This window comes from Nannobrachium achirus (assembly GCF_963921795.1).
Source record: "Nannobrachium achirus genome assembly, chromosome: 21".
In the NCBI taxonomy this organism is placed as follows: Eukaryota; Metazoa; Chordata; class Actinopteri; order Myctophiformes; family Myctophidae; genus Nannobrachium; species Nannobrachium achirus.
Genome location: NC_137828.1, coordinates 27,098,757 through 27,113,119, shown reverse-complemented (window position 1 = coordinate 27,113,119; position 14,363 = coordinate 27,098,757). Strand labels below are relative to the sequence as shown.

The following is a 14,363-nucleotide window of genomic DNA, read 5'->3' as shown; positions in this document are numbered from 1 at the left end:
ATAGTGTTTTTATAACTGTGATGTTATTGAATGTTTTCTTTTCTTGCTATTTATTATGTCCATGAATTGGATACCTAGGACTTCCAACATATTTGGGTTGTTCCTTTTAGGCAGGGTGTTTAACTGTTCCACATCTATTGTATTGACTTTAATTGTGCTGTTCTCTGTTTTTGACTAATAACATTTTCAATCAATCAATACATCAAAAAAGAAAAACCCAGACAGTATCATCAGCACTGACTCTCTCTCTCTCTCTCTCTCTCTCTCTCTCTCTCTCTCTCTCTCTCTCTCTCCCCCCCCCCCCCCCCCCACATGCTAATGTTTTTTATGCCCCATCTTTTTCTATTCTTTCTCTTCTTCCTTGTTATTTTTTATGTGACATGTGGTCTTCTCTGTGCTCCGCACCTCCGTATTCTCCACCCTGTCATCATCTCCTCCCTCAACATCTGCGTATGACAATCTTCCAGATGTGCCTCTCTCTCTCTCTCTCTCTTTCTTTCTCTCTCTCTTTCTTACTCCCCCCATAACCTTAATCTTCTTCCCGTTCTTTTTCTTGTGACATGATCTCAACCCCACCTCCCTGTTCAACACCTTATGACAATACTCCAGATGTGCTCTCTCTCTCTCTCTCTCTCTCTCTCTCTCTCTCTCTCTCTCTCTCTCTCTCTCTCTCTCTCTCTCTCTCTCTCCCCATCTTCCTCTGCTCCACTCATTCAACCTCACACCTCCCCCCTCCGCTCCCACTTCCCCTTCCCACTTTTATTCCTGTCAATTTCTTCTCGCTTGTCTCTCCTCTTCCATCAACACTCACCTCTCAGCTCTTCCACCATGGGACTTCTCTTATTAACGCTTTATTTTTCTCCCGCTCCCCTCGCCTGTCAATATCATTCACCTCTCCTCTCCTCTCAGCCTGTATTCTCCGCTCTCTTCTCAGATCACCATCTTACTACGCACAAGTGTTTTTTTTTTACCGTAATCTGATATTATTCCATCCGTTAACCAGGTTTAGAGTTAAAAAAAAAACTTAAATAAATACATTTCTAATGCACGTTAGCTCTGACCGGAGGGGATGGAATGATCTAGCATCCGTTTGCCTTTTTACGGCAGCCCATTATATTTATTACAGTTTTTCACGATTGTTAACACACGTTTTTCACTACACTAACAGCTTTGCCATCAAATCACTTAACTGTGTTCACAAAATGGACTTGTGTTTTCATTTGGTACACAAGCCATATCTTCAAATGACATACCATTCATTCAGTACACACAACTAAGCATTTGCTGCACACTACCAAGCATTACAGTTTTTTTCGATTGCTAAAACACAAAAAGCAAAAATTAGGCACAATTTTCACAACCTTTACTTCTGTCCCCAATTGCTTGACTCAATTTGTTACTACTTTAGATTTCCTAATCATATTAGACTCTGACTTTCCTTCTTTACACTCTGATGTCAATTTCACATCACCTTGTTGTCAAAACACAACACACAATTTTCAGGTTTGTACACACTCCTCACATAAAATCTCAAAGCATCAATCCACAACACACAAATATTCAAATCTCTAAACTTTCGGGTCAGTCGAGCAATTCAGAGCCATGCAGGTCCCACTGCTTCAGGCCATGGAGGAGGCTTGTGGAGATGTGGGCTTTGAGGCCTGTCAGGGCTTCATGCGGCACTCTAGGCCAGGGGTTTTCAAAGTGGGTGATGGGGCACCCTGGGGTGCCACAACGGCAGTCCAGGGGGGCCGCAAGATCATTTGATAATATTTGGAATTTATTTGGACACTTGAAAAAATATTATTTAATATAATTTTGAACTTGAAGTACAAAGTTATTTTCAGTCAGTTCTAACCAAAATGGCTATTATCTCAACGTTTTCCTCGCAACATAATCACTAAAATATCGTCACTGTCGGGCAGAAAACTTGTATCTCCAAGTTTCAAATGTGTACGTCTTTTGGTAAAGAAAAGCCCTGCTACATCATACAAGACTGTCGCACAAAACTATTGAAAACAGCCGATCTACAAGCACACAACGCGTTGTGGGCTTGTTTGGAGTGTTTGGGGGTAAACGTTTAGACCTACAGTCAATAAAATGTTATGTCTGCATATTTGTGTGCTGTTTTATGTTTGTCTATGAGAGAAGTGGGCATACACTGGGTCATTTTACAAAAAGGGAATTGGTTCATTTACCAGAGTAATTGACATTCATTCAGTGTGTTCCATTTCGACAATTGTGTTTTCAATTTTGCTCTTCAGTGTTCTGTACATGCTTGGTAGTGTTCAGCCAAAAGCTTAGTTGTGTTTATTCAATGAATGGTATGTGTGTGTCATGTGAAAATAGGGCTGTGTTTACCAAATGAAAACACGAGTTCCATTTTGTGAACATGTTAAGAGATTTGATGGCAAAGAGTTCTTTTGCAAAGGGATGCCAGGGTTTAGCAATTTGTGTTTGATGTTTGGAGTTTTGTGTATGCAGTTTTGAAAAGAACGTACAGTTTTGAAAAATATGTTTTAGCAATCGAAAAAAACTGTAACAGCACACTGGAGTGCAAAATTGAAAACACACCATTGAATTGGAACACACCATATGAATGACAAGGACTCTGGAGAATGAGCTATTTCTCCTTTTGTAAAATTACTCAGCGTTGGCCTACTTTTTGTATATAGTCAAACATAAAACAGCACACAAATATGCATCCAAAAAGTTTTTTTTTTTTTTGGGTACATGATTTACAGTACATTTAGGCATCATGTCTCCGGTCAGAGATGGGCACAAAATATAAAAAAGTATAATACTTGGTCAGTCTAATATTGACCAGGATAGTGTCACCAAGATAATATCCCATGGTGACAATATCCTGGTATTTGTATCTTTGTATTTCAATTCATTTTTGTATTTTGTGCCCATCTCTGCCTCTGGTTCCTGTCTCAATGTTCAGTTGTGCAACAACTGAACATTGTGTTATAGTGTTTAGGCAACAAGGTGATTGTGTAATTGACATCAGACTTGAATGTGTAGAGTTTTGAATAGTTGTGTGTTGTGTGTTGATACTTTGAGATTTTACCTGAGAAGTGTGTGCAACAACTGAACATTGTGTATAGTGTTTCGACAACAAGGTGAATTGTAATTGACATCCGTGTGTTATAGGTTGATGCTTTGAGATTTTACGTGAGAAGTGTGTGCAACAACCAAAAATTGGAGTGTAAAGAAAGAAAATCCGAGTCTAATGCATGAAAAGCGAGTGTGAAGTAGTGCCAAATCAGGTCAAGCTATAGGTACATAAAATTAAGGTTGTGAAAATTGTGCAGAATTTTAGATTTTTGTGCGTTAACAATCGTGAAAAACTGTAGTACACACACACACACACGCACACGCACGCACACGCACACGCACACGCACACGCACACGCACACACACACACACACACACACACACACACAGTATACTAGTAAGATGCCTCAGGGCGACATGCTGGCCATCTGGCCAGTGATATCGTATATCGGACCAGTTACCCATATATGGAGACCCCTGCATGATAGTCAACAATGTTATGTCAAAACATGCATTACCAAATGGACTTAATATTAACATTTTTGGGGAATGTATAGGGTGTAAATCAGAGTAAAGCAGGCTCTTGGACCAGTTAGGGCCTGGGATTGATGACATCAGAAATCTCCATATATGGGCATAAAAGGGATTATGTTTCTGGGAATGCCCAGGACGATTGGATGCAGGCCGGCACTGTTCACACCGAGTTCCTTGACGCCAGGGACGTGCTGGGCCCCTGATTCAGCCTGGGAAAAAGAGTTGGAGAGGCCCTCATTGCGAGTAGCAGCGCTATAGAGAGAGAGATCTCTCTATAGCGCTGCTGCTACTCAAAGATTTGCCATTTCAGATCATGACAAGTGACAAGCCAGTGGGCCAATTACATGAGTTAAATTTTGTCGTTGTCGGGTGGAAACCTTGTATGTCCAAAACCGTTTGTTTTGTATTTATCATTTTAAAAATGATTTAAACTAGTGAAAACAGCAGATCTACAAGCTTGTAAATCTGCTGTTTTCACTACTTTTGTGCGACGGCCTTGTATGATGAAGTAGGGCTTTGCTTTGTGAAAAAATGTACAAATTTGAAACTTGGAGATACAAGGTTTCTGCCCGACAGTGACGATTTACTTTGTTGACTGCCCAGCCCCCAAAATGGAACGAAGGCCGACATTTTATTTATTTATTTTTCCTAATGGCCGGCCTGGACCGGCCGGGAATGAACCGGCCGTTCGGGAGTTGTCCCGCTTTTCTCAATGGCCAGCACGTCCCTGCTTGACGCTGTGGGACAGGAGAGTGGGCCGGCCTCCAATCCTGTGAATTCTGGGAGGAGCTGCCTCAGGGATCTTCATATATGGGCATAAAAGCTGGATTCTGGGGAATACCCAGAATATATGGACTTTTAGATAGATGATGTCACCTGTGATACCACCTGTGATGTCACAGTGATGTGTCAAGGGAACCAACCCATAGACTGTAAAAATATGTACACACACACACACACACACACACACACACACACAAGCGCGCGCGCGCGCACACACACACACACACAAGCTGTGACATTACTCATGTCACAGCGTGATAAATATTGCAGCGTGATTGAAGGCTGCTGCATTCCAGCTCATTGGCTCCATGGACAACTTCTTAGAAGCTGAGTAGAGCTGACCTCAGAGTGTGTGTGTGTGTGTGTGTGTGTGTGTGTGTGTGTGTGTGTGTGTGTGTGTGTGTGTGTGTGTGTGTGTGTGTGTGTGTGTGTGTGTGTGTGTGTGTGTGTGTGTGTGTGTGTGTGTCTGGGGAGACAGCCTTGACCTAAGCCTACCGGTAGCTAGCAGCCCAGCCCAGAGGGATTATTTGTGTTTTTTATGAGATTCTATTTCAGCGTGGGCGGGCTAAAGCCTATTGACGTCACACACACACACACACACACACACACACACACACACACACACACACACACACACACACACACACACACACACACACACACACGCTTAGAGCCCCCAACGGTGACGTGGTGTGACATTGCAAAAATACGTTATTTCTCATAACATATTATATGACTGCATGTTTACGTCAGTGCAAAATGGTATTAAAACGTAATGAAACGGCACTATTGTATAGTTTATTAAAATAATTCGAGTCGAGTCTGACTCCGCCATGACAGTTTTCACGGACCAATCAGAGTCCACTAGCGGCTCACGTGGGCAGAAGAGCACCAATCAGAGTCCACTAGGGACTTTCACGTGGGCAGAACAGCTCCGAAGGGAGGGGGCTGGGGGGAGGCTGGGACCGGACCAGCCTACCACGTGCCTCAAGTCTACAGCCCTGATTGGCCCATTCAATTCGCCCGCTCCTCGGGCGAGCTTGAAATAAAATAAAATATCTCTGGTGTCAGTCCACACTACACACCACCCACCAACAGGGGGTGGTGATGTGCGGACTGATTTATCAGGCTAGGGCAGACAGGCCATTCCTGTTTTCACTCAACACTGAATAACCCATTGTGGTGCAATGTGCAGTGGTGTAAAGTAAATAAGTACATTTACTTAAGTACATTTTTAGGTATTTGTACTTTACTTCAGTATTTCCCATTTCCAATACTTCTACTTCTACTCCACTACATATCGGATCCAAATGTTGTACTTTTACTCCACTATATTTATTTGAAAACTTTAGATATTAGCTTTGCAGACATAAATTATAATATTATAAAACATACCACTTTATGAACCACTTTAGCCCTATTTTAAACCTTGGCTATTTGAAAATAGCCAAACTGCTATTTCAAACATTTTGTACTTTTACTTTTGGTACTTCAAGTACATTTTGATGCCAATACTTTCATACTTTTACTCAAGTAAATGTTGAATTCTGGACTTTTACTAGTAAGAGAGTATTTCTACTTTGCAGAATTGATACTTTTACTCAAGTAAGAAATGTGAGTACTTGTTCCACCAGGGACTGGCGATGTTTTGTCAGTAGATCAGCCGCTTACATGTTTTTGAAATATATTTATTTATAATAATACAACAAAAAGAAATATCTATACGGATATTAAAAACACATCAATGGCGTTGATATGAATGCGCTGTCAAGCTCTGCCGCTCCCTGTATCAAATGTGAAGCTCCACTGGAGCTTCACTGAGATAAGACGGATCTGTAGCCATATGTGAGATCCTTTGGAAAAAGAATGAAGGACAGATGCCACACAATCTCATTGGTCTGAACTAGATTAGAATGTATATCTGACTATGTTTCCTTTGAAAATTCAATAAAAAGATTTGAAAAGAAAGAGACTGTATATCTGACTAGACAGACTTTGTGACGCATTGTTTAGTAAGTTCAGGCGGGGGTGTCGCACCAAATTCTGGGCCCTGGGTACAAGGATTCACTGCGGGTCCCCCATGAATGTCCTTCATAGGGGGAGGGGGTTTAACCCATTTAGACTGAGAACGCATTATTACGCATTATTTTGTGCTTCAACTATTGAAAAAAATAGCAGATATACAAGCGTAGCAGGTGTCAGTTACTGTAATGCGTGGTTGAAAAGGGCTCTCTCTCTCCGCTCACTCTCCCGCCCAACCCCTTTCGCTCTGACTTTCTGTCCGTCTGTCTCTATCCTTTTCTTCCTTCATTGCTCACTCGCGAAGACCGCACGGTGCTCCAGGCCACAGTACCAAGATTACGCATCATTATCGTCGTTGTCAGGTGAAAACCTTGTACGTCCAAAACCGTTCGTTTTGTATTCATCATTTTGAAAATGATCTAAACTAGTGAAAATAGCCGATCTACAAGCAGACAACGCCTCAATCTGCTATTTTCACTAGTTTTGTGCGACAGTCGTCCGTGATGAAGCAGGGCTTTACTTTACGAAATAAATGACAAATTTGAAACTTGTAGATACGAGGTTTCTGCCCGACAGCGACATTATACTGTAGGAAGAGACCCTGGCAGAATGCATTGTTGTTGTTTCTCATTATCTCCCCCAGGCAGCACTAGGCAGGGCAGAGATTATGTTTGTGGGTCGGTCTGTCTGTCTGTCTGTCTGTCTGTCTGTCTGTCTCTAATCTTGCAAACTACTATCAGCATCATATTTCTTGTGCACACTGCCAGCAGGCCAAAAAAAAAAAAAACAATTTATGTTTGTTCGTTTGTTTTTTGGTCTTTTTAGTTTAGTTTATTTATTTATTTATTTATTTTTCACATCCGTCAACAACAACTACAGTATGCAGGGACGTGCAGAGAATGTTTAAGAGGCAGGAGCTGAAATGTCTAAATGGGCATTTTGGTGGAAATATCGAAAATAGCAGACCTCCAAGCTCACAACGCGTCGCAGTGAGCTTGGTGTTCGGCCATTTTCGGTGCGTGATGCCACACTAAACTAAGCATAATCAAGTCAATACTGAAGATGTGGCGTGAAGGCATGGATTTCTACACAGAGGGCAATTCTTTCAACATAATATGCTGCATTCAAGTTTAGGAGAGTTTGGACATGGCAATTATCTTGAATGCTGCCTTCAGGTATGGCATGGAAAGAGGGGCAATTGCATTTCATTCACCACAGTAGAAACTGCATTCATGCTCTGGAGAGGGCACTTTTTAGAGACGGATACAAGGGCAGGGGCTCAAGCCCCCTTTGATGTCTATGTGTGTACGTGCCTGACAGTATGACATTTCTGTGCTCACTGTACAGACATGGGATAACCGTCTGCAAGGCTATGGAGTGAAATAACGATTTGGGACGTGTGTTGTCTCTGTCTGGCAATATGATCTACACACTGCTGGAGATCTATGCACCTCTTCGCTAATAATATTTTTCAGCAAACCTCTTGGTTACACCAACGTTATTCTTGTGAAGCAGTTTTGTTCTCATCTCATCAAGGCGCAGAAATGCCTTTGTAAAAGAAAACCAAGATATATACAATGGCTGTCCAGGCTCTAGTATCTGAGCTCTGAAACATTTGAATTCATTGAATATAATCAATTATTCCGACCGCCAGGTCGCAGTTACTCTCAAAACCTCCTCCGGCTGTCAGTCAGTCTGTCACGTCACGTCACACTTTTCCCCTACTCATATCTCCGCCACAGTTGCCCCGATCCATGCCAAACTTTGCACACACCTCCGCCCCTCATTTCTCACATGGCCCTCTTCTAGCGCCACCATGAGGCCGATTCTTGCAAAACACATTTTTGGACACTCCTCCTACAGATTTTGCCCTAAAATCACGCAAAGCGGTACACAGTATGTCTACAGTCATGTCATCAACATGGATCTGTCCTATTTATTTTCAGTATTCCTGGCACGCTCTGTTGGCAAGTTTGCACCTCGACAGAGTGCATCTAGTTATTAACACATCTGGTGCCAACCCCGAGTTTCCCGAGTTTGTATTGATACCAACGCTGTGCCAACCCCGAGTTTCCCGAGTTTGGGCAAAACATTTTTTTTCAAAAACATTTTTTGGACCTCCAGAAATGTATTAGGCATGATCGCGATCGCGAAATTGCATGTTTAACCCCCATACCAACCCATTCTTTCAAACATGGCAGCCATGTTTGTTTACATCTGAAGAAAACATAATGGCCCATAAATCATGAATGCCTGAACGGATTTCCAAGCGGATTTTTTTGTTTGAAAGCTGTGAACAGCATCTACACACGTGGTGCATCATCTAGGCATGGGCGTCCACTTTTTACACAATTGCACAATTACATGGAAGTCTATGGTAACCATGGCAACGCGAGACATTGAAGAGAAAAAATCATTGCAACATAAGTGTTAAATAGATTTTTGGCTTTGGTACTTCATCATCACCTTTAATGCGACCGTAGGTCGCACTTACTATCAAAACCTCCACAAACTGTGAGTCATGCAGTCAGTCTGTCCGTCTGTCTGTCACACCTCACACGTCACACTATTGCCCTGCTCATATCTCCGCAACCGTTGCCCCGATCCATGCCAAATTTTGCATACACGCTCCTTGGCTGCCAAACTACAACCTCCAAGGACCCCCGGAGCTCCACCCCCAGATGTAAAAAATGACCAAATGTGCAAAAATGACCAAATGACCACCCCAACGGGGCTGCTCACAGGGAATTCCCGGGGACCACCGACTCCTGGTGCTCCAGAACGGATGCAAAAGTGGTGGCGCCCCCAGTGGAGGACCCCCTCCACTGCAGCTCACATAAAATGCCGTAACTCGGGCTAGGAGGGTCCGGGAGAGCCGGGGCCGGTACCTATTCGTCCGCCAAGGCAACGCGGACACCCCACCCCTCATTTCTCACATGGCCCTCTTCTAGCGCCACCATGAGGCCGATTTTTAAAACACATTTTTGGACACTGCTCCTACAGTTTTTGCCCTAAAATCACGCAAATCGCTACACAGTATGTCTACACTCATCCCATCACCATGAATCTGTCCCATATAGCGCCACCTTCAGGCCGATTTTTAAAAACACATTTTTGGACACTGCTCCTACAGATTTTGCCCTAAAATCACGAAAATCACTACACAGCATGTCTACACTCATGTCATCAACATGGATCAGGAAGATTTTGGAAAAACAATTTTTTTCCCCTATTTGTCGCTTATCTCCCGATTAGGGAGTCTTACTGGTTTATACTAAAACATTATAATTTAAACAAAGTAAATTACAAAAGAACAGCAACTAATAAATCAAGTGAGACATGTGCAATCATGATTAGAACTGTACTTAAGTGGGAAGAGCTTGGATTGCAGATCACATTTTAGGCCTATTTGGTTCTGTTTGGCTGGGATCTTAGGGGGTCATTACATGAGGTCGATTTTTTTGTAGACGATAGTTTTTACTATTGATTCGGCCATTTTGACACACGGAGACGCGGTTTCATGACCCTAACCGATACTTTTCGGAATTCGGCTCTGAAAGTGCATTTCTGCGGTTTCGCATCAGTTTCGCAACGGTGTAATATCGGAATTCGGCCGTGAGGGAGAGTGCGATGATGTCATAGCACCCCCTCCTCTGCTCCCCTTCCCCTGCTGCATAAAGTGTCAGTCTGTCAGACTAACCGAAAATGTATTATTATTATTTGTGTTGTTGTAGGCCTAATTAAAACCCAGAAAATAGCCCAGTGATCTATTAGCACAAACCTCATTTGAAAAATGTCAGGAGTAGTCTATATGAAAGCCTTTTAAAAATGTCTAATTACGCACAAGTCGTCGCACCTGGGCTGGTACCCTAGCTGGCCTGTCGGAGTTGCAACAGCTCTCCTCTCCGCAAAGTTAAATTAAACCATTAGGCTATGGTATTCCATTCTAAGCAAAGCAAACCAATGATTAATGACTATTTTGCGTTCCCCTTTTTCAACTTCTCACCAAAAAATACTGGATTAATTCTTCATGCACCGCGCCACATCACAGACGCAGCGGACTTCAGGTAATGAGTGAGTTATTGTAATATGCTGAGTCTTGCTGACAGACAGACAGACAGACAGACAGACAGACAGACAGACAGACAGACAGACAGACAGACAGACAGACAGACAGAATAAACATAACTGTCCAGTCAGTCAGAGACCATCACAAAAACTTCCTCCATATCCTCGCTCCCTCTCCTCCAGTCAAAGAAATCATGTCGCTTTTTCTCTCCAGTGCGTCTAGCCTCCTCTTAAGGCACGCATGTTGCTTCCAAACTAGGCAATTTACTTAAAGCCATAACGGAAGGCTATGATTGTGACTTCCAGTGAAATAACAGACTGCCAGTGGCGTATGGCGTCAGTTCATTAATTTATTCCGTTAGTTTATTTTGCGACGGCGACGGCACATCATCCTCCATTGCGCCGCATCCCAGTGCAATGCGTCAGTTCAGTAAGAGCTAAGGTATGGCAACATGACTGTTGTCTGGTCTTGCACGTGCAAGGCACGCATGCAAGACAGTCATGTTGCCAATACTTAGCAACAGGCATGATGAATTTATTTTAAGAAGTAGGCTACATTTTATTATTTTCCCTTGTAATCAAGGTATGATAGACTACCATACCCATATGTGCCTCTGTAGGCTACTCCGTTAGCTGCCTCGCATGGTGCGTTATAGCCTACTTCTGTGTTGCAGATAGAAGACAGAACTCACTTAATATAGCCCATCCCCGTAGATAATGTCCAGAAATATGCTCCATAGGCTATAAATGTTCCGACCTTCATCTTCCAGGTGACTTTTGTTGGTGTTTCACTTCACCTCGCTAAAAACCTCCTTTTGCGGGACTCATTGAATATGCGAACAGACGATAATAATATGGATTTGGGAGCATAGCCTAATTACAAAGCATGTCTCATTAAAAACAATATATATTTTATAGTTGAAGGGTAAATACACAGTATAGGCCTATGTAGGCTGGGAACATGACACATTTTGCTTGAATTCATGCGTTGTCAACTTGTAGTATAAACACAGAAAAACGAACCAACAACAAGGTGTAAACGCGACGTTTTTTGGGTAATAAATCCAAAACGAGACCAGCAGCGTTTCCAATCGTCCTGGTATAAAGACCCCCTTAGCGCCTGTGTTTGGTTGTGTTGTACTTTGAGTATTGCTTTCTTTAAATAAACAAATCTATCTTGTTGACTAGAGTCAAGGACTTAGCGTCCTTTGATATGTTTGGGTCTCCAGTTGAGCCGACAGTTGTTTATACAGGCCATAACATATGTCTCCTCAGCTGCAGAGTGACTTCAATACCAGACTCATGAATTATTAATTGTACAAACACAGATGTTCTGTTTCTGTTCGCTGTGAACTGATGTGGAAATGAGCCACACTTCTGAATCCCTGAGATAAGGAGCGGAGAGGGAAGACAAACTGAGAAAGCAATAACAGAAAGGGGGGGGCAGAGAGAGAGAGACGAGTGTGTCTGAATGTGTTGGATGCAAATGTACATCCATGATAAATGTACATCTCTGTGTGTGTGTGTGTGTGTGTGTGTGTGTGTGTGTGTGTGTGTGTGTGTGTGCGTGCGTGTGCGTGTGCGTGTGCGTGTGTGTGTGTGTGTGTGTGTGTGTGTGCGTGCGTGTGTGTGTGTGCTCGCGCGTGCGTGTGTGTGTGTGTGTGTGTGTGTGTGTGCAGGGAGACGTGCAGAGAATGTTCGAGAGGCAGGGGCTGACATTTCTAAAAGGGCCTTTTGGTGGAAATGTCAAAAATAGCAGACCTCCAAGCTCAAAACTGCGACGCGTTTTGAGCTTGGATGTTGGCTATTTTCGGTGCTTGATACCACACTGAACTAAGCATAATCAAGTCAATAATGGAGATGTGGCGTAATGGCATGGATGTCTACACAGAGAGGGCAATTCTTTCAACATAAGATACAGCATTCAAGTTCAGGAGAGTTTGGACATGGCAATTCTCTTCAATGCTGCCTTCAGGTATGGCATGGACAGGAAGCATAGTGTCAAATAGTGATAGTAGTGATCAAAGGGGGCAGGGGCCCCCTTTGATGTCTATGTGTGCACGTGCCTGTGCCTGTGTGTGTGTGTGCTTGTGTACTGTACCTCCTCTCCTGTTGAGCTTGGCATATCCTGGTGCGTAGCCGTTGGTGAAGACAGAAGAGCTGCTGAATGCTGTGTGAGGAAGAGGAGACACCAGGGCTTCATCACATTTCTCTGGAGAGAGAGAGAGAGAGAGAGAGAGAGAGAGAGAGAGAGAGAGAGAGAGAGAGAGAGAGAGAGAGAGAGAGAGGTGAGAGAGAGAGAGAGGTGAGAGAGACTGTCATTAGTACAGTAACAATTGGGTTTTGTCCATTGTTTCAGCCGGGTAAAACATCCCGGTCGCGCAATTGGAAATCACACCTCAGCTCCAGGCGGAGCCACTCATTTCGTTTCACCAGCGTCGGCAGATATAGGGTTAGGTTTAGGCATAGTTTTACTGAGGTTAGGGTTAGGGTTAGGGTTAAGGTTAACGCATCCCGGTTTGCGTGAATTCGAATTATCATTCTGCAGACCGGTCTGGGCTGGGTGGGCGTTTTTCAGAAACCAAAAAGTGGAAGAGCCAATCAACGTCTGTCAATCACAGGGCCCTGAGTGCAGCCACAACTGCTGAGGCGCCGTGTCCACTGAGAACGCCTTTTGAGCTGAGGTTGAGAGCTAAATAATTGATATCGTGTCACTCGCTTGCAGCGTTTATTAACACCCACCATGTTCAAACACATCAACTAACGCTGTGCTCAAATGTCCTAATGTCTGTTATTAGCACAAATAACGGTAAACAAAAGCTTCTCGTGTTGGCGATAACGATTGAACGCCAGGTCGTAATTGACCGGGTTGTCAGATCAAAAGAGCAGCAATTCAAGGACAGGGGGTGTTTGTGGGTCATTTGGACTTCAATTGCACTTCCTGTCTCAAATAATACATAGTGACATGCAGGGCATTTTCTTTCTGGTTCAGTGACAATCTAATGAGTTCATAATTATCAACAGGCGGCATCCACTGAAAATTTAGCTTCTACCAAATGCAAATCTTCAGTCTTAATATTATAGACTATGCATTGATTATTGAACCAATCATTGATTTTGACATTTCTGCAGTGCATAAACACCTATACAAACTCTCTCTCACTCACACACACACACACACACACACACAACACACACACACACACACACACACACACACACACACACACACACACACACACACACACACACACACACACACACACACACACACACACACACACACACACACACACACGTAACCCAGGTTTCAAGCTACTGTAAGGGCAGTCAAATGTCTTGTTTCCAGGCGTGTGTGTGTGTGTGTGTGTGTGTGTGTGTGTGTGTGTGTGTGTGTGTGTGTGTGTGTGTGTGTGTGTGTGTGTGTGTGGGCGGGTACATTCATGTGTGTGTGTGTGTGTGTGTGTGTGTGTGTGTGTGTGTGTGGGTGTGTGTGTGTGTGTGTGTGTGTGTGTGTGTGTGTGTGTGTGTGTGTGTGTGTGTGTGTGTGTGTGTGTGTGTGTGTGTGTGTGTGTGTGTGTGTGTGTCTTGCACATCAGGCAGTTAAAGGTGATACACCATGAAATTTCACTTTTCCTATTTTAAAACCTTTTTTTGGGGTCCCACTAGCACCTTCTATCCTCTAAGTCCCATTTCTGACCGTTGTGTCTTTCTCTGGTTTTGGGAAGGCGGAGGTTAAAAGCATCCCACAGGTTCTCAAAACAGGCTGCTCCAGATTTGCTGCCGTCGCTGACGTCAGCGACGGCCGTTTTTGAAGAAAAAAACAGTTCAGGCCAAAGGTGGTACTGCAGCTGAAAATGCTCTGAGAGCCATTCAAAAATGAGAGAGGCTCTCTA

The 14,363-nt window shown here is 43.4% G+C and overlaps 1 protein-coding gene across 1 annotated transcript in view; it reads right to left on the bottom strand.

Annotated features, from left to right (window-relative positions):
* Nucleotides 1–14,363, bottom strand: part of LOC308306664 (contactin-associated protein-like 2) — a gene marked incomplete at both ends in the record, with an annotated part of 459,572 nt that overhangs the window by 291,420 nt on the left and 153,789 nt on the right. Inside the window, 1 exon segment of the mRNA XM_080751705.1 lies at nucleotides 12,569–12,679. Within this exon segment, the coding sequence (XP_080607831.1) occupies nucleotides 12,569–12,679 (111 nt within the window).